The sequence below is a fragment of the Rhincodon typus genome, chromosome 10 (genome assembly GCF_021869965.1).
Source record: "Rhincodon typus isolate 14 chromosome 10, sRhiTyp1.1, whole genome shotgun sequence".
Taxonomy (NCBI): Eukaryota; Metazoa; Chordata; class Chondrichthyes; order Orectolobiformes; family Rhincodontidae; genus Rhincodon; species Rhincodon typus.
In genome coordinates this window covers 39,292,568-39,312,320 of record NC_063341.1, presented here as the reverse complement: position 1 = coordinate 39,312,320, position 19,753 = coordinate 39,292,568, and the positions used below count along the sequence as shown (strand labels likewise).

General features: G+C 41.1%; 1 protein-coding gene across 1 annotated transcript in view; it reads left to right on the top strand.

The window, feature by feature from the left end:
• The window catches only part of tm2d1 (TM2 domain containing 1), a 45,294-nt gene extending 33,454 nt beyond the window's left edge, over window positions 1–11,840 (top strand). The window contains exon 6 of the mRNA XM_048602088.1: window positions 11,730–11,840. Coding sequence (XP_048458045.1) covers window positions 11,730–11,840 — 111 coding nt within the window. The remainder of the gene's footprint in view (window positions 1–11,729) is intronic.
• The last annotated feature ends 7,913 nt before the right edge of the window (window positions 11,841–19,753 follow it).

The window sequence follows — 19,753 nt, the reverse complement described above, 5'->3', positions numbered from 1 at the left end:
GTTGCATAGCACTTCATAAAAATGTCACAAATTAAGAAAACGAGAACCTTGAAATGATCATTTGGCCTACCAGAACTGATTAGGAATATTTTTCATAATTTGCCAATCATAGACCATAAGACATAGGAGCAGAAATTAGGCGGTTCGGCCCATCGAGTCTGCTTCGCCATTCAGTCATGGCTGATAAGTTCCTCAACCCCATTCTCCTGCTTTGTCCCTGTAACCCTTGCTAATCAAGAACCTATCTATCTCAGTCTTAAATGTACTCAGTGACCTGGCCTCCACAGCCTTCTGTGGCAGTGAATTCCATAGATTCACCACTTTCTGGCTGAAGAAGTTTCTCCTTATCTCCGTTCTAAAAGGTCTTCCCTTTACTCAAAGGCTGTGCCCTCAGGTCCAAGTCTCTCCTACAAATGAAAACATCTTCCCAACATCCACTCTGTCCAGACCATTCAGTATTCTGTAAGTTTCAATTAGATCCTTCTAAACTCCAATGAGTATAATCCCAGAGTCCTCAAACGTTCCTCAAATGTTAAGTTTTTCATTCCTGGGACCATTCTCATGAACCTCCTCTGAACCTGCTCCAGGGCCAGTACATCCTTCCTGAGATATGAGGCCCTAATCTGCACACAATACTCCAGATGTGGCCTGACCAGAGCCTTCTAAAGCCTCTGTAGTACATCCCTGCTTTTATATTCAAGTCCTCTCAAAATAAATGCCAACATTGCATTTGCCTTCCTGACTACTGACTCAACCTGCAAGTTTACCTTGAGAGAATCCTGGACTAGAACTCCCAAGTCTCTTTGCACTTCAGACTTCTGAATTTTCTCCCCATTTAGAAAATAGTCCATGCTTTTATTCTTCTTACCAAAGTGCATGACCTCACACTTTCCCACGTTGTACTCCATCTGCCACTTCTTCGTCCACTCTCCTAACCTGTCCAAGTCCATCTGCAGCTTCCGCACGTCCTCAATACTACCTGTCCCTCCATCTATCTTTGTATCGTCTGCAAACTTAGCCAGAATGCCCTCAGTTCCGTCATCTAGATCATTAATGTACAAAGTGAAAAGTTGTGGTCCCAACATTGACCCTTGTGGAACACCACTTGTCACCAGCTGCCATCCTGAGAAAGCCCTTTTATCCCCACTCTCTGCTTTCTGCCAGACAGCCAATCTTCTATCCATGCTAGCACCTTGCTCTAACACCATGGGCCCTTATCTCACTCAGCAGCCTCCTGTGCGGCACCTTGTCAAAGGCCTTCTTGAAGTCCAGGTAGATAACATCCATTGGCTCTACCCTGCTCATTACTTCCTCAAAGAATTCCAGCAAATTTGTCAGGCGTGACCTCCCCTTGATGAACCCATGCTGACTTTGCCCTATTTTACCGTACACTTCCAAATATTCAGAAATCTCATCCTTTACAATGGACTCCAAAATCTTGCCCACGACCGAGGTTAGGCTAATCGGCCTGTAATTTTCCGTCTTTTGCCTTACTCCCTTTTTAAACAGGGGTGTCACATTAGCGATTTCCAGTCCTCTGGGACCCTCCCTGACCCTAGTGATTCCTGAAAGATCACCACTAACTTCCACTATCTCTTCAGCTATCTCCTTTAGAACTAAATGGTGTAGTCCATCTGGTCCAAGTGATTTATCCACCTTCAGGCCAATCAGTTTTACTAGCACTTTTTCCTTGGTGATAGCCGCCATACTCAGCTCTGCCCCCGACTCTCTTGAATTTTTGGGAGATTACTCGTGTCTTCCATCATGAAGACTGACACAAAGTAATTATTTAGTTCCTCAGCCGTTTCCTTGTTTCCCACTACTATCTCTCCACCGTCATTTTCCGGTGCTCCAATGTCCATTTTTGCCTCTCTTTTGCCCTTTATATATCTAAAGAAACTCTTACAGTTTTCATTTATATTACTGGCTAGCTTACCCTCCTATTTAATCCTCTCCCTCCTTATTTCTTTTTTTGTTGCCCTCTGTTGGTCTTTGTAAGCTTCCCATTCCTCTGGTTTCCCACTGCCTTTGCTTCATTATATGCTTTCTCTTTTGCCTTTATGCTATCCCTGACTTCCTTAGTCAGCCATGGTTGCCTCATCCTCCCTGTACCATACTTCTTTTTCCTCGGGATGAATTTTTTCTGCATCTCCTGAATTACTCCCAGAAACTCCTGCCATTGCTGTTCCACTGTCTTTCCTGCTAGGTTCCTCTTCCAGTCAATTCTGCCCAGCTCCTCCCTCATACCTCTGTAGTTGCTTTTATTCAGCTGTAATACCATTATCTCTGATTCTATCTTCTCCTTCTCAAATTGAAGAATAAATTCTATCATCTTATGATCACTGCCTCCTAAGCGTTCCTTTACCTTAAGCTCCCTTATCAAGTCTGCCTCATTGCACAACACCAAATCCAGTATCGCCTGTTCCCTTGTGGGCTCCACCACGAGCTGCTCCAAAAAGCCATCTCGTAGACATTCCGCAAACTCCTTTTCTTGCAATCCACTACCGACGTGATTTTCCCAGTCCACCTGCATATTCAAATCCCCCATTGATCACTGTGACTTTGCCTTTCTTACACACCTTTTCTATCTCCTGGTGTATCTTGCACCCCATCTCCTGACTACTGTTTGGAGGCCTGTACACAACTCCAACTATGTTTGTTTTTTTACCTTCGTGGTTCCTCAATTCTACCCACACGGATTGTACACTATTTGACCCTACTTTGTTTCTTCCTATTGATTTAATTTCATTTCTTACTAATAAGGCAATCCCACCCTCTCGGCCCACCTGCCTATCTTTTCGATAGGATGTGTATTCTTGGATATTCTGTTCCCAATCCTGATCCCCTTGCAGCCACGTCTCCATGATGCCCACTAGCAAATTTCCACTGATCTGGTTCTTTCTTTCACAAATACTATATTCTTTGGTTTTGGTATTGCAGAAGAAACAGTGAGTTTCATGGAATATTCTCCAACAGGGTCTCACTAAAAAATATTCCACATTCCAAAGTGCTCAATTTTGGGGTACCAATGAATCCATTCTTGTAAATAGTCTGTAGACCTAATAATACTAAAACTGTCAGTTGTCACCTCTGTTTTACTACTCTGTTTCTATTTTGACCTGCTTCCTCCTTCAACACTTGTGCGTTCTTTGTTCTTCTTCACTTCATTTTCTTGTTGACAACTATTATTTCCTCCTTTCATTGTCCTTTTTTTTGTGTCCACTTATTTTTCTGTGTGACCTTATTAAAAATGAAACTCAATATGCTGAATTCTCGGAGCAAGATAAAGTGATCTTCATTTGGTCTCTGAATTATGGATGTTAACACAATGGTGATTTGCAAACAAGTCAGCACATTTCCAAATATTTAACAACGCAGGCTGATTCTTATTTGTGTCTAGTGAAACCCCCCCACTCCCTCCCCTCAGCACACCACACTTCTTGAAAACCAGCCATGAATGAGGAAAGGGAAAGAAAACAAAATGCAAGAATATAGCACTAGAATAGAGACTATATGTAAGGGAGTCTCTGTTTTCTTACACTTGACTTAAGCCCTTATCTACCATTCCCTTTGTTTCAGTTAATTTTTGCAAGTCTTCATTCATTACTGCAGTGTTTTCTGCATAACGGATATTGTTGATAACTTTCACTCCTACTTTTATACTATCCATCCTCCAAGAATGCAATCTCTGTTCAGGGAAAAAATAGAACAATGCAAGAATACACTTGTCTGATCACTCTTTTGAACAGTTTCCAGTCACCAAGTACATTTACTACTTAGCTTCTGTCCAATAAATATAGTTGCATCATTCAATTAATTCTAATTTTAAAAATAAATTACCAAACAAATACAAATAAATTACCAAATTCTCATATCAGACAAAGTTAGCTCAACTAAATCAGTTTTATTTAAATAAAGAAAACGATTTGGACTTGGATGTTGATCAGCATTTACTGTTTTTATTTCCTCCTCTTGTATTTGTTTTTATCATCTTAATTCAGCCCATTGGTCAAATTCCAAAGTAGCTTTACAAAAGATATCTTTTCTTTCCTTCTGGTACACAACTCAAATTTAATGCTTTATACTAACCAGTGAGCAATATGGTCTGATTTTGCGGTGAACCACCAGGAATTTGGGTGAACCACTGCAGTTTTACTTGCTGACCATATTTCTGGCTGTTTTTAGAGTTCAGAAACTTGGCTATAAAGATTGACACTAGTTTGATTGATTTATTGTGGCCACATGTACTGAGATACAGTGAAATGTTATTTTGCATACTAAACAGGCAGATTGTGCCATACAGAGTATATCAGGGTAGCAGAACAGTGCAGAAAACAGTCTTACAGCTGCAGAGAAGGGGTAGAAACAGAGATAACATAGAAATAAATCACTGCATAAATCAACTTTTAACTCTTTAGATGGATAGAATTACATGCATTTAAAATCTTGAGTAATTTGGACAATTGCTTTGAATAGAATCACAATTTGTTTGTCACATTAGGGAGCATGGCAGACTCAAAAATATTTGTAGGAGCCTGTAGTGCAATAAAAGCTATTTTTTTGCATTTCCATATGCTGTAAAATCTGGTACCTCTGAATATTGTAATATTCAGGAAATAGGGTGTTCCACTGCTGGTTATATTTTATTGTATGTAGTAACAAGGGTGCAATCCAAAATAGTGATAGGTCACAGATACCCATTCAAGAGTCCATGATAAGAAGTCAAGAGTCAGTCGGCTTGTCAGTGAAAGAGTTAGTTAGATGAGGTGACTCCATATTGCTAAATGCTGCTGTTAGCCAGTTGCATGCAGTTGTAGGGGCGTGCGCGGGATAGTGGGGTGGGAATAAAGACTGGTGAGCAGAAGAGGTCCGCTCATACCAGTTAAACAACAGGAACCATTTATTTCAATGAATAGATGCTGAAATCCAGTCTCGTGAAGCCCAGTTGGATGAAGTTGTGAGTTAAGAGATTGACTGGCTGGGAATTGGGCAGTTGCAGACAGCAACACAAACAGAAGTTGCTGGAAGCTCAGCAGGTCTAGCAGCATATGTGAAGAAAAAGTCAGAGTTAACATTTCGGGTCCATGACCTTTCCTCAGAACTGATGGTAGCTAGGAGAATGTCGGTTTATATACAGAAAATAGGGAGGGGGATGTGGTAGGGAGTAAACGATAGGATTGAGCCAAAAGAGAGAGAACAGCAATTGGATGGACAAAGGAGTCGGTAATGATCTGACTAGGAGGGTAAATAGTTGTTAATGGGGGACTGTTGGTGACTAACAATAGGTAGTGTGTAATGGCAGGCTATGTGATAACAAGGCCTGATGTGTGGGGTAGGGGAAAAAAATAACAGCTCATTTTCCACTTGCAGCCCTCTGGACTCAGTATCAAGTTCAATCATTTTAGGGCCTAAACTCTCCCATGTCCTCGTCCCTACCCCGCACACCAGGCCTTGTTATCACATAGCCTGTCATTACACATTACATATTGTTAGTCACCAACAATCCCCATTAAACAACTATTCACCCTCCTAGCCAGATCGTTATCAATTTCTTTGTCTATCCACTGCTCTTTTCTCTCTTTTGGGTCAATCCTATCGTTTACTCCCGACCCCATTCCCCACCCTATTTTCTGCATACAAACCGACGTTTTCCCAGCTACCATCAGTTCTGAGGAAGGGTCACCGGACACGAAACATTAACTCTGACTTTTCCTTCACAGATGCTGCCAGACCTGCTGAGATTCCAGCAGGCTCACCTTTGTCTCCCTCCACCCACACATCAACGAATACCGCTCACGCTTGAACAGTTTTTCTGCCGCCTCCACCACCGCGCTTGCTTCTTTAATCGTGAGCCTAACCCTCCCTCTACTGGCCCCTTCTCCCGCCTCCAACACACCCCCTCCTCCTGGACATCACCCCAAGGCCTCCTACCCTCCCTCGACCTCTTCATCTCTAATTGCCGTCATGACATCAATCGCCTCAATCTCTCCACCCCTCTCACCCACTCCAACCTCTCCCCTACAGAACGTACAGCCCTCCGCTCCAATCCCAACCTCACTATAAAACCTGCGGACAAGGGAGACGCAGTTGTAGTATGGTCCACTGACCTCTACATCGCCAAGGCCAGGCGCCAACTCTCCGACACCACCTCCTACCACCCCCTTGATCGTGACCCCACTCCTGACCACCAAACCATCATCTTCCAAACCATCCACAACCTCATCACCTCAGGTGACCTCCCACCCACAGCCTCCAACATCGTCGTTCCCCAACCCCACACCGCCTGCTTCTATCTCCTTCCCAAAATCCAGAAACCTGATTGCCCTGGTCGACTTATTGTCTCCACCTGCACCTGCCCCACCGAACTTATCTCCACCTATCTCGACTCCATTTTCTCCCTCTTGGTCCAGGAACTCCCCACCTACGTCCATGACACCAGCCATGCCCTCCACCTCCTCCAAAACTTCCAATTACCCGGTCCCCAACACCTCATCTTTACCATAGACGTCCAGTCCCTATACACCTGCATTCCCCATACAGATGGCCTAAAGGCCCTCCGCGTCTTCCTGTCCCGCAGGCCCAACCAGTCCCCCTCCACTGACACCCTGATCCGCTCAGCCGAACTGGTCCTCACCCTCAACAACTTCTCTTTCAATTCCTCCCACTTCCTACAGACAAAGGGGGTGGCCATGGGTACCCGCACGGGCCCAAGCTATGCCTGCCTCTTTGTAGGATACGTGGAACAATCCCTCGTCCGTAGCTACACTGGCCCTAAACCCCACCTCTTCCTCCATTACATTGATGACTGTATCGGCACAGCCTCATGCTCCCACGAGGAGCTCGAACAGTTATCCACTTCACCAACACCTTCCACCCCAACTCAAGTTCATCTGGACCATCTCTGATACCTCTCTCTCCTTCCTGGACCTCTGTTTTCATCTCGGGCAACCACCTGGAAACCAATATCCATTTCAAGCCCACCGACTCCCACAGCTACCTAGAATACACCTCCTCCCACCCATCTTCCTGCAAAAATGCCATCCCCTATTCCCAATTCCTTTGCCTCCACCGCATCTGCTCCCAGGTTGAGGCATTCCACTCCCGTACATCTCAGGACCGCAACTCCCCCCCGCCAACCACCACCACCACCACCAACGGTCGAGAGCGCCTTCGACCATGTCTCCCACATTTCCCGCAACTCATCCCTCACACCCCGTCCCTGCAATAACAACCAAAACAGAATCCCCCTCGTCCTCACGTACCACCCCACCAACCTCCAGATCCAACGCATCATCCTCCAACACTTCCGCCATCTGCAATCCGACCCCACCACCAGAGACATTTTTCCCTGCCCTCCCTTATCTGCTTTTCGGAGGGACCACTCTCTCCGTGACTCCCTTGTCCGCTCCACAGTCCCGTCCAGCCCCACCACCACCGGCACTTTTCCCTGCAACCGCAGGAAGTGCTACACCCGCCCCTACACCTCCCTTCTCACCCCCATCCCAGGCCCCAAGAAGACTTTTCACATCAAGCAGATGTTCACCTGCACATCTGCCAATGTGGTATACTGTATCCGCTGTTCCCGTTGTGGCCTCCTCTACATCGGGGAAATCAAGCGGAGGCTTGGGGACCGCTTTGCAGAACACCTACTCTTGGTTCGCACTAAACAACTGCACCTCCCAGTCGCGAACCATTTCAACTCCCCCTCCCATTCCTCAGACGACATGTCCATCCTGGGCCTCCTGCAGTGCCACAACGATGCCACCCGAAGGTTGCAGGAACAGTACCTCATATTCCGCTTGGGAACCCTGCAGCCCAATGGTATCAATGTGGACTTCACAAGCGTCAAAATCTCCCCTCCCCCTACCGCATCCCAAAACCAGCCCAGCCTGTTCTTCCTCCCACCTATCCCCTCCTCCCACCTCAAGCCGCACCCCCATCTCCTACCTACTAACCTCAGCCCACCCCCTTGACCTGTTCGTCCTCCCTGGACTGACCTATCTCCTCCCTAACTCCCCACCTACACTCACCTTTACTGGCTCCATCCCCGTCTCTTTGACCTGTCTGTCTCCTCTTCATCTATCTTCTCCTCTATCCATCATCTATCCGCCTCCCCCTCTCTCCCTATTTATTTCAGAACCCCCTTCCCCTGCCCCATTTCTGAAGAATGGTTTAGGCCCGAAATGTCAGCCTTCCTGCTCCTCTGATGCTGCTTGGCCTGCTGTGTTCATCCAGCTCTACACCTTGTTATCTGAGATTCCAGCAACTTCTGTTTTTGTTCCTGATTTACAGCATCCGCAGTTCTTCCGGTTTTTAGTTGCAGACAGCAGCCTGGATGAGGAGTTCAGATCATGTTCATCTTTAGTTGCTGAGGTACAAACTGGCCAGAACAGTAGGACAGAGTCACGAGTAGGTCAGCACAGTTAGAAAAGATGATCAAGAAAGCCGGGTCTAGGAGCTCAGAGAAATTCAGGGCAGCATCTGCTGGATGAATCTTGCTGTTTGATATAAAGCCAGCATGATTCCAAACAAGGCTGCCAACTTTGTTATGATCTGGTTTGGGAGCAGTAGCCTTTAGTTTTAGAAAAAATGTGAGTTCCAGGACTTACTAAGAAAATAAAGCCACAAGCTTCTAAGGATTTGAACAAACCATGTTTTATTATACAAATAAGAACAATAATACAATCCACAATGCGTGTATGGCTTTTTTTGTAATACCCAGAATTAACATGTGTGGTAGCATCAAACATCCCACAGAGCACATCAAATAGCAAATATCAAGACACATGCTACAGATTTCTCTAACCACCCCACCCCAGCATACCCTGATAGTAATGACATGTTGGGATCATTAATATTATAATTCTCCACTTTTGCCAATCCAGCCTTGAAATTCCTACTGGAACAGTTCCAACAATTGCTTCTGTTCAAGTTAAACATCCCCTTCTCTGGTATCCACCTCAACCTGGAGTCTGAAAATTGCACCCTCAATACATTTATTCACACGCACATCTCCAGCTTTTTGCTGACAAGTAGCTTCACCAAATTAAACATTGCCCTTGGGTTTTTCCTAAGCTCTAATCTTGCTCAATTGTATCAGGCAAATACTCCTTATGGTTTTCAACTCCCACTCTCTCAGCTGCACTAAAATATTAATTCTTCCAAGCCTGTCACAACTTTCCCTGACACAAAGCTCCTGCTCTTCGGACTTTGTCAACTCCCCAAGACATCTTTTCCATCCTGACTCCAAATCTTAGCCCCCTACTGATTCCTAGAACTGAACCCAGAGTCCATTCGAACAGCACAAAAGCCATTAACTTCTTTTGATTCATTTCCTACTGTACAACTAAAAATCAACACTCCTACATGGAGTTTGCCCCATCTCTGTCTTGGTTTTCAACCATTAGTGGTCTGTGCAAGATGGCAGCAAAGTACGCCTCCTAAATCAGAGCCCATCCGCTCCACCCGTTTGTTTTCTTTTTCCTCTTCGTGTTTTTTCTTTTTTTCTCTCTCTTTCTACTTACTGCCATCTTCAGACGAACTTGAAGGATATCTGAGGAGCCATGTCTTTAGCAGTTAGTCCTTTGTGGTTCCCAAGGCCTTTCTGGAGGTTCTGCTGATCTTGGCCTTTAGGATGTGCAAAATTCTTCTGGAAAATTCTGCTCTTTTAATTTTGGTGTGAACATAGAAATCTCTATTTAACTCTTACAAATGCGGACAAAAAAGGAAGATTCGTAACAAAGCTGAAATTGTTGCAGTAATTGGTTGCTTGGGAATCCTGGATTTAGGCGAAGAGGTTGAACAACCAGGATATAGGCAGTTTGTGGTAGAGTGGTTTTGATTGTGTTTCATGGCTAGCTCTTTGAAAGTGAAGAATTAGAATCCCTTGTATAGATGAAACACATTTAATAAAAGTTGTTGACCCACAGTGTTACTGATGTGTAGGTGGTTGCTGAGAAATCCAAGGAATCTGTCTTGACTGGATCTTTTAATTGATGTGTTCTGTGGGTGGTCAGTCCCTCTTTCTGTCAATCATGTTTAGTGCACTAATTCTGAATACAAGAGTATAAGTTGGATATATATCTCATTTTACTCTTATATTGCATAGTAAATTTGTTTGTTCAGAGCTGTGGAAGCCTTATGGCTTCATTTTCTTAAGTACTTGGGATGTCAAACATCATCTACTTTTACATAAAATTATGCTGTGTTACTGTTAATCAACACAAGAATAAAAGATTGAGACTGAGTTAGTTATTCCAGAATGCTTGATCTTCACAAAAGAACAAGAAAAATTGAAAAAGAGGAAGAGTTCCTTGATCAAGAGATTAGGGAGAAAGGATCATAGTTGTGAAAATCTAAATGCAGATTTAGCTTGGGTACAACTAAGAAATGGCAAGCAGTAAAGAATAGTGGTGGAATTAATTTATGGATACCCCAGATATTAATTGTAGTGTTGGGAAAGAAATTAGTGGCTACTGTCACAAAGATAGTACAGTAATCGTGAGTGCTTTAATCATCAAATAGACGAGGCAAAGCAAATGTTTAACAATCATGTTGGAAAACAATTCATAGAATGCACTCAAGATAATTTTGTAGATCAGTCTGCCAAGGAACTAACTGGGGAATGGGTTATTTAAATCTAGTTTAGTGCAATGAGGCAAGTTTAATTAATAACTTTGTCATAAAGCAGCCTCTGGGAAGAATGATCAAAATGTGATAAAATTTTATGTTGAGTTTGAGAACAATTTATAGTTAAGTCTTTATGGTTTTAGATATGAACAAAACAAATTACATAAGTATGAGGGATGAATTGGATAAGAGAGATTGGAAATTAATTGAAAATATTGCAGTAGACAGACAATTGGAAACATTTAAAATAGTCATTCTTGGTTCACATTCCTGAAGGAAATAGTGACATGAAAGTTAGTATTAAAGGAGGAGACTTACATTTCCAAAGAAATGAACTGTAGATTGTGTGTTTTTTTTTAAATTAAATGTGGCAAGGAAGGATAAAATGTCATACAGGAGTAAACTATAGATCACTCTTGATCTATTTTGAGAACGTAGTTGGGGTCAGTAAAGAGGACCCAGTGATTATAGTGTATTTGTAATTTCAAAAAGCTTTTAATAAGCTCCCACACAAGATAATTACACAAAATTACGGCTTATAGGTTTACGGATGACATATTTACATGGATGTGAGTGCTCAGGCTCTGGAATTCTCTCCATAAACTTCTCTTCCTGTCAACCTCACGTGTTCTTTTAAGATGCTCATTAAAGTCTACTACTTTGACCAAGTATAACGGCCACATGAGGTATTTCATCAAATTTGTGTACCTGCTTTATACTTCTTCTCCGTTGAGCATCATCTTGTCACATACGTCATTTCTTTTTCAAAGTCACCTGTATTACTCTTCAATTAAAGTTTTATCACAAACATTTCTTTTTCACGCTTTCTTCAGCATTTGCATCAAATGGCTTCTCATCCTTCGTGATTTCACATCTATTTCAATTCATTATGTTCTGCCTTCTGAGTTCGCTGCATATATGGAAAACAAAGTAGACAAAGTAACCCAGCTCAAAATGGGCACTCTACTCTTAAATTACATTTTTTTAAAATTAAAATCAGCTATCTGGAACCACAGGCTGAATTCTATAAATGGAGTAATTATTTTGTTAGTGGTATGAAATTATTGCAATTGACTGACTATTTTTTAAACTCTTTCTAGATTGTGGGACCTGCTGATGGTTCAAATTACATCATAGATTACTATGGAGCAAGACTCACAAGATTAGCAATTGACAATGATACATATAGAAAGACACAAATGGAACTATGAGGTATGAAACTTAAAATTTTGGTGGGTTTCAACTACAAAGTAATGTTTTTGAATATAGATTTTTGCAAGGTAGCCTCTGGCTAAAGCTGTTTTTATTTATTTTTCATTAGGTACTATGCAGGGCTTTGGTCATTTTGGTTTATGACAATTTATCTGAGCCTTCATTCAGATACCTATAGTAAGAGTGAAAAATGATCTTTGTAATGTGATTGATTAGGTAATGGTCTTGAAAAATTCTGGGAATATTTACGTATTTAATTTTTATAATATTTGTAATATGAATATCTTAAACAAGGTGAATTCAAATTCTCCTAGGATTTTTTCTCTTATGGAATAGTTAATATATAGAGTACTCTAGATAAATTCAAAGCTTTTTCCAACAGTAACATTTTTGTTGCCATCTCATATTATCAGAAGGAAATAACCATTGAGACAAAGTGCTGCGTTTTTTACTAGGTCTTTCGGGACCACTGGAAGGCAAGAATGCTGGCAAAATAGCATTGAAAGGCAATGGGTAACATACCCAGAATTTCCCCACTGAATCAATTACTTAACTGGCCAATTAGGGACCACTTTCTTCCTCTGTGAGCATTTTGCCTGTGTTGAGATGGCCAGTTGCTATATGGGAAGAATATCATGCAAACCTGCTTGCCTCAGTGACTGTCCAAGCAGGGTTGTACTCGAAGGTGGAAATCTGATCACTTGAAGTCTAGGGCAGCACAGTGGCTCAGTGGTTAGCAGCGCTGTCTCATAGCGCCAGGGACCCGGGTTCAATTCCACCCTCAGATGACTGTTTGAAGTTTACACATTCTCCTTGTGTCTGCATGGATTTCCTCTGGGTACTCCCACAATCCAAAGATGTGCAGGTTTGGTTGATAAATTGCCCTTGTGCTCTATGATAAATGATTGCTCTATGATAAATGGCCCTTAGTTTCCAATGATATGCAGGCTAGGTGGATTAGCCATGGAAATGCAGGGTTACAGGGATATGATTGGGGGTTTGTCTGGGTGGGATGCTCTTCAGGTGTCAGTGTGGACTCGATGGGCCAAATGGCTTGCTTCCACACTGCAGGGATTCTGTGATTCCTCTGCCCAATCTTTCATAGAAGCGCGTAATTTTTATGGAGCAGAAGGAGATCATTTGACCTCTTATGTCTGCTCTAATTCTCTGAGCATTTTCATTTTGTCCTAATCTCCAGCCTTTTCCCTCTAACCCTGCACATTGCTTATATTTCATTTATCATCCAATGCTGTCTCGACTGACTCAATTGAACGTGCCTCCACCTCACTTCCATGCAGTGCATTCCAGACCCTAACTACTCGCTGTGTAGAAGGGCTTTTTTTCTTACCTTTTACGAAACATTTTGAAATGATGCCTTTTAGTTCTCAATCTGTTTACAAGTGGTTACAGTTTCTCCATATATACACTGTCCAGACCCCTCATGATTTTGAAAACTTCCGTCACCTTGCTTCATAGCTTCCTTCTCTCTAAGGAGGACAACCCCAACATTTCAAATCTATTCTTCATAACTAAAGTGTCTCAACTCTGGAACTATTCTCATCAACCTGTTCTGGAGTCTATCCAATGCATTCCCATCCTTCCTAAAGTGTAATGCCCAGAACTGTCTTCAATATTCTAGCCGAGGTCTAACCAATGACTTTTATCGGTCTATCATAATCTCTGTGTTCTTGTATTTTCTGCCCTATTAATGAAGCCTTGAATACTACATGGTTTATTAACAGCTGCTAACTTTTATCACAATTGTGACGGCACAATTAGCTTTTTTACTGATAAAAGATAAGTATTAGAAAATTAAATAAAACTGGTTACTACTAGTCCTTGTTATAGACTAAACATTGTGCCAGCCTTAAGAAATAAGCGGCACCCCAGATTACAAAATCTGGTTTCCCACAGCCAGCAGAGCTTCGGCAAAGCAGCAGAGGGCACTCACAAACTGTTCAACAGACTTATTTGAGGGACGAAAATTCTTTCTCAATGCTAGCATTCAACACTAGGGTTCTTAACCATATACTCCGCTGATTATCTTTTCTGATCACAAATTAAATTGAACTTCCATCAGAACTGAAATCTATAGTTAAGGTAGAGGCCATGACTGTACCATGGTCCGAAACTTATTTGAATCAATTTCATTGAGCTTGAATGTCAAATGGATATTTCAAGGCAGCTTGCTAGTTCTAAGCCATATGAATGTTGGCTGCCTGAAAAGCAATGGCAGTTACAGATAGGTGCTGCTTGGAGAGGAGGTTTAGGGACGCAGGTTCAGACTGGCAGCAACCCATTGTATTTTGTGAAACATGAAGAAGCACTACTGGCCTCAAATCGTACCTTTCCAAGGTTCCTTTGGCTTCATGATCTGTGGAACTGGCTGGAGTCTGCATGACACACCCTCCAACATGAAGATGAAGGGTTCTGTGTAAGTCATATACCTCCTTTCTGCATATTTTGATAAGTCTATAGCCTTAAACAGGAAGGTGGTTTGGCTGTCCAATTGTCAGAACCTATAGCTATTACAACAAGCTGATTGCTGGGGTTACTGGAATGGTAGGGCTACTGATACCAAATTTAAGCCATTACCACGAGTGGTGCTGATTTTAGCAGGTTAAACAATGATTTTTTATTATTCCCAATACTTGGTTTTATGGCAACTTCCTATTTTTTCTGTAATGTACAGTTTTGTTAAACCATGACGTAGAAAATTCATGATTGATGTAAAATTAAAATAGTGTCCGGAACACTGTAACTTGCAACAATGACATATGGAGCATGACCAAAATTTAACCTTGCATAAGATCCACACATATCAGACAAGCTAATAGTTTTCCTCTCAGAAATTTCCTTTTAGTTCTGGAACAATACAAGACTTAAACCAAATCTCAATATACACCAGTGAATAATCTGTTGGATATATATTTTAAAACACCTAAAATCCTTTTAAATGGGTTAATGCCAGCAGTAAATAATAGTCATTTGAAAATTTCATCTCCAATGTTTCTGGTTTCATCAGTGAAACTAGCTTGTAGATATTTTTCCTTGCTGCAATTCCGTTATATAATAAATATGGAGTAAATGTGATGCTTTTCTTATGGAATAGTTGAGCTTGTTGCACGTCAGTTACTGAATGGTTCATTCTGTATGATGAAACTTTGTATATGTGTGATCTGTTTTTGTGATGTTTAAATGAATATTGGTCCAGGCCCCAGGGAAAACTCCCCCACACTTGTTCAAAATGGTACCATGGGGTTTTTCTTTTTGTTTGTTTTTACAAACACCCAAGCAAGCAGGTGGTGACTTTCAATAAACATTTAATCCAAAATGGCACCTCTCACTTTGTAGTATAGGAACATAGAAACGGGAATGGGGCTGTTTGGCCTGTCGAGTCTGCTTCACCATGTAAATAAATCTTGACTGAACGTTATCATTAACTCAATAGAAATCAATAGATTTTGGGAGATTGTCATGAACGTAAAGTTGTACAGTGTGGAAATAGACACTTCGGTCCAACACGTCCATGCCAACCAGATATCCTAAATTCATCTCGTCCCATTTTCCAGCATTTGGCCCATATCCCTCTAAATCCTTCCTGTTCATGTACCCATCCTGATTTCTTTTAAATGTTGTAATTGTACCAGCCTCCACCAGTTCCTCTGGTAGCTTATTTCACATATGCACCACCGTCTGCGTGAAAAAGTTGCCCCTTACTTCCGTTTTAAATCTTTCCCCTCTCACCTTAAGTGTATGCCCTCTAGTTTTGGGCTCCCATACCTTGGGTAAAAGACCTTGGCTAATTCACTTTATCCATGCTCCTCATAATTTTTAACATGTTCAATGACTGAGCTTCCACAGCCGATTGGGATAGAAAATTCCAATGATTTATCACCAAGTGAAGAAATTCCTCCTTATCTCAGTATTAATTGACCTAATGCTTATTCTGAAGTGTTCTAGACTCACCATTCAGGGTAAACATTTACATCCACCCGGTTATGTCCTATAAGAATTTAGTATGTTTCAATGAGATCATCTCTTATTCTTCAAAATTCTAGAGAATACAGACCCAAGTTTTTCAATTTGTCCCTCCAAGACAATCCCAGGGATTCGTTTTGTGAACTTCCAGAGCACTCATTCCATGCTTCCTTGGATAGGAGCTCAAAACTGTACACAATACTCCAGATATGATATCATCCAAGTTCTATGAATTTACAGCACTTTGCAATACGGCACTGTCAGCATTGATATTGGTGCAAAAGACCTAGAGCAAGACATGAACTCAAACTTTGTGATTCAGAGGAGGACATGCAATTGCCTGAACCAAGGCTGGTACTTGTCTCTGCTTTGCACCACCGAATATGAAATATTACTCCAACAGCTGTACTAATGAAGAAAATGGTAGAAAAAGTACCAGATGTAGGGTGAATTAGAGAATATGAGGATTCGGGGGGAGGGAGGAGTGGAAAAAGAGAAATGAAGCAAAAACAAGTTGAGAAAAACTATAAAGAACAGCCAGAGGGGACATTGTAACCCAGTTGTATTTACAAATTACTGTATTGGTCCTTGGGAAGTTAAAGAATGAATGATGGCAGTTGTGCATAATATACAACCATTCTTGACCCATGAGGTAAAAGAAAGCATATTCATAATCCTGAACACTGATTAGCCCCTGGGTACATTTTTTCACTGTTTTCCTATGAACATAGAAATTGCTAGGTCCAAGCTCCATCTAATTTACCTTTTACCATTTTGAGGGTCACATACCACGATAATAATAGAATTGTTGGCTAGCCATTGCAATTGATCTCCATCAATTAACTGAAACTTGAAAGGGTTCAGAAAAGATTTACAAAAATGTTGCCAGAGTTGGAGGGTTTGACCTATAAGGAGAGTCTGGAAAGGCTGGGCTATTTTCCCTGGAATGTCAGAGGCAGAGGGGTGACCTTAGAGGTTTATGAAATCATGAGGGGCATGGATAGGGTAAATAGACAAGGTCTTTTCCCTGGGGTGAGGGTGTCCAAAACTAGAGGGCACACATTTAAGGTGAGAGGGGAAAGATTTAAAACGGACCTAAGGGGCAACTTTTTCACGCAGAGGATGGTGCGTGTATGGAATGAGCTGCCAGAGGAAGTGGTAGAGGCTGGTACAATTACAACATTTGAAAGGCATCAGGATGTGTATATGAGTAAGAGGGGTTTAGAGAGATATGGGGCAAATGCTGACAAATGGCACTAGATTTTTTTAGGATATCTTGTTGGCATGGAAGGTTGGACTGAAAGTTCTGTTTCCATGCTGTACATCTCTATGACACCTCTAAAACAGACCCGACACAAGGAAATCCCTCCTATTGGAAGACTTTTGGAAACCTGTTTTAAGCATATAACAGTTGAATGTCAGGCCTAGACTTACTTCTATAGTGTATCCCAAAGTGTTATTTTTGGACTTAAATCAAATTTGCATTTGAATGAGTGACTTGCTGCTGCATGTCAGTATAGCTTTGTCTCCTGTAAACTATTGCCGTCTAATGATAACGGGCGTGTAACTAACATGGCTGGCACAAAATTGCTGCAAAACATTAAAAATATACTGAACCTCTAAGAACAATTCACTGCCTGCTGCTGAGATTTCATAGTTTCATTGTTCCCTTTCTGAGCCTCCAAGGTTAAGTGTAAAGTGGGAACTATAAATCATATCTTTATTACCTGACATTAATTGCCAGACTTAAATGACTATGGTGTGTAATGATTAGTAATAACATTGTAAATCCAGCAGTTTCATGATCACTGTTAAATTCAGTGGAGCCTCATGATAAGAAGGTACTTTTATCAGCATTAGTGTTCTACTAGTGAAGCATGTTATTCAGCAATTTGATGAGAATCAAATTCTTCATCTCATTTTTAAAATTAAAATAATAATGGCAAGCACTATTAATGTATTATTCAAATAACGTTACTTCCTGGCAATTTCAGACCCAACAAAAGTGATGGAGAAGGGGGCTGCAATGGGAAGAAAAGCTTCTTATTAATTAGTAATTTACTGTTTGATGTTGATACACAAGATTTACAATGCTCAGTCCATATTTTGTTCAGTTTTTCTCCTCTCAAATGTGCATGACACAGGATATCTCATAGCAATCACCTAGTGGAATGTAGCTAATGAATGTATTTATGTATACAGGTACAGTACCTCAAATTCAGCTGATGATTGTTATAACCTTCCTCAAATTGGAAAAAAAACTTAAATTTTATCTTAACACTTCAGTTAGAGACAGAGTTGGTACATTGTGGCTCCAGATTAGTTACCTCCTTCACGCTGCTCTATTGCCTAGGCCAAGCAACCTTTGACCCCATCCAATCCAGCTTGAACTGCTCAAGGTCCAAATCTTATATCCCAAATAGCAGAAATATCAGAAACCTGTCTTGGTCCCAAGAATTCCAGACTTTAGATAGTGTGTCTGTGTTAACTTCCACACAGTTCATAAAGAATACATCGTATGTTCATATTTCACTCACTGCTTCTGATTGATCTTGGTTTTTTTTGTGCCAGAGGACAGCTGTTAACTTTAATTGTGATGTGCGCTGAATTGACATATTTATGTATCAAATCAGGTTTTACTGGCAGTTTGGCTTTTGTTGACTGAATTGAATCTGATATCTTTAATTTGTAAACTGGCATAGAGACAGATATTGTCCATTCTTAATTCACAGAAGAATCCCATTAAGAGAAAAGAGGAGTATCATGAACATTGCAACAACGGCAGTAACGAAAACTTTGGACTACCTGATGGAGTTGTACTTTAAGAATAATGATTAGTGTGGATATGCCAAGCAATCGCCTCTGAATTATTTTGTCCAGGAATTGAACAGCTGTATTTCTGCAAAGACAAGCACCTGGCAACCCTCAGTATGGCTGTATGAAAATAGCTGTGTCAAACTGATGACACTACAGTCTCCATATATCTTTCTGAAATGTTAATTCCTTTTATGTCGTATAAGTACATTCAGCAGCATTGTGTTCATGTTGACCAAACACTTATTTGTACATGAACCTATGTATTTATTTTCTTTGCCACATTTAGGGTGTTTAAATAACTCCCATAACCTGTTGAGTTCCACAAAATTGTAACAAATTCTCTTGACATGGCTTCTCCATGCAGTGTTTCTCTGTGTTCTGCAACTGATTAATACTCTGAAACGAATTAGGCTATTTAAGGTTGCAGGTGTCAACTTTAGCTTTTTCGCCTCTGAACCAATTCAAGTACATAATCTCAATTTCAGTGCAGTACTGAAAGAATTTTGCACTGCCAGAAAGTCCATCTTTCACAAGAGACAATGAACCAAGTTAGATGTCAAATATCCCATGTCACCACTTGAAGAAAGACAAGGGGAGTTCTCCTTAATGTTCAAGCCAAAGCTTATCCCCTCAGTCACCATCACCGCAGTGATTATGCAGTTGCTACTGCATAGCTGTTTTAGGGACCTTAGTGCCACCTGGATGCCACATTTCCCTTCTTACAACAGTGATTTCATTGTTTAAAAAGTTCTTTGAGATGTCTTGAGATTAGGAAAGACCATGCAAATGCAAATACTGTATGTTTCTTTTTTTAAAAAAAATGCTTCAGAATCATAGGAAGCTGATAGATCATACTGGTATCTATTTGTTTTTTTGTGAAATTCAGCTTGATAAACCAAAAGGTGTTGTTAATAGTTTATTGTGGTAGTATGTATCCTTGTCTATTGTTTTATTTTGATTTCTTTTTCCTTTTATCATGGCTTACAGTCTAATCAACATCTGTAGTGGTGGCAAAAGATTCATCAAAGAAATGGCAATGGTTATTTTGACTTTTAGCAAATTGTACATAGAAGTCTGCTAACTGAACTAAAGGTAAAGTCGCCATTGTCTTACC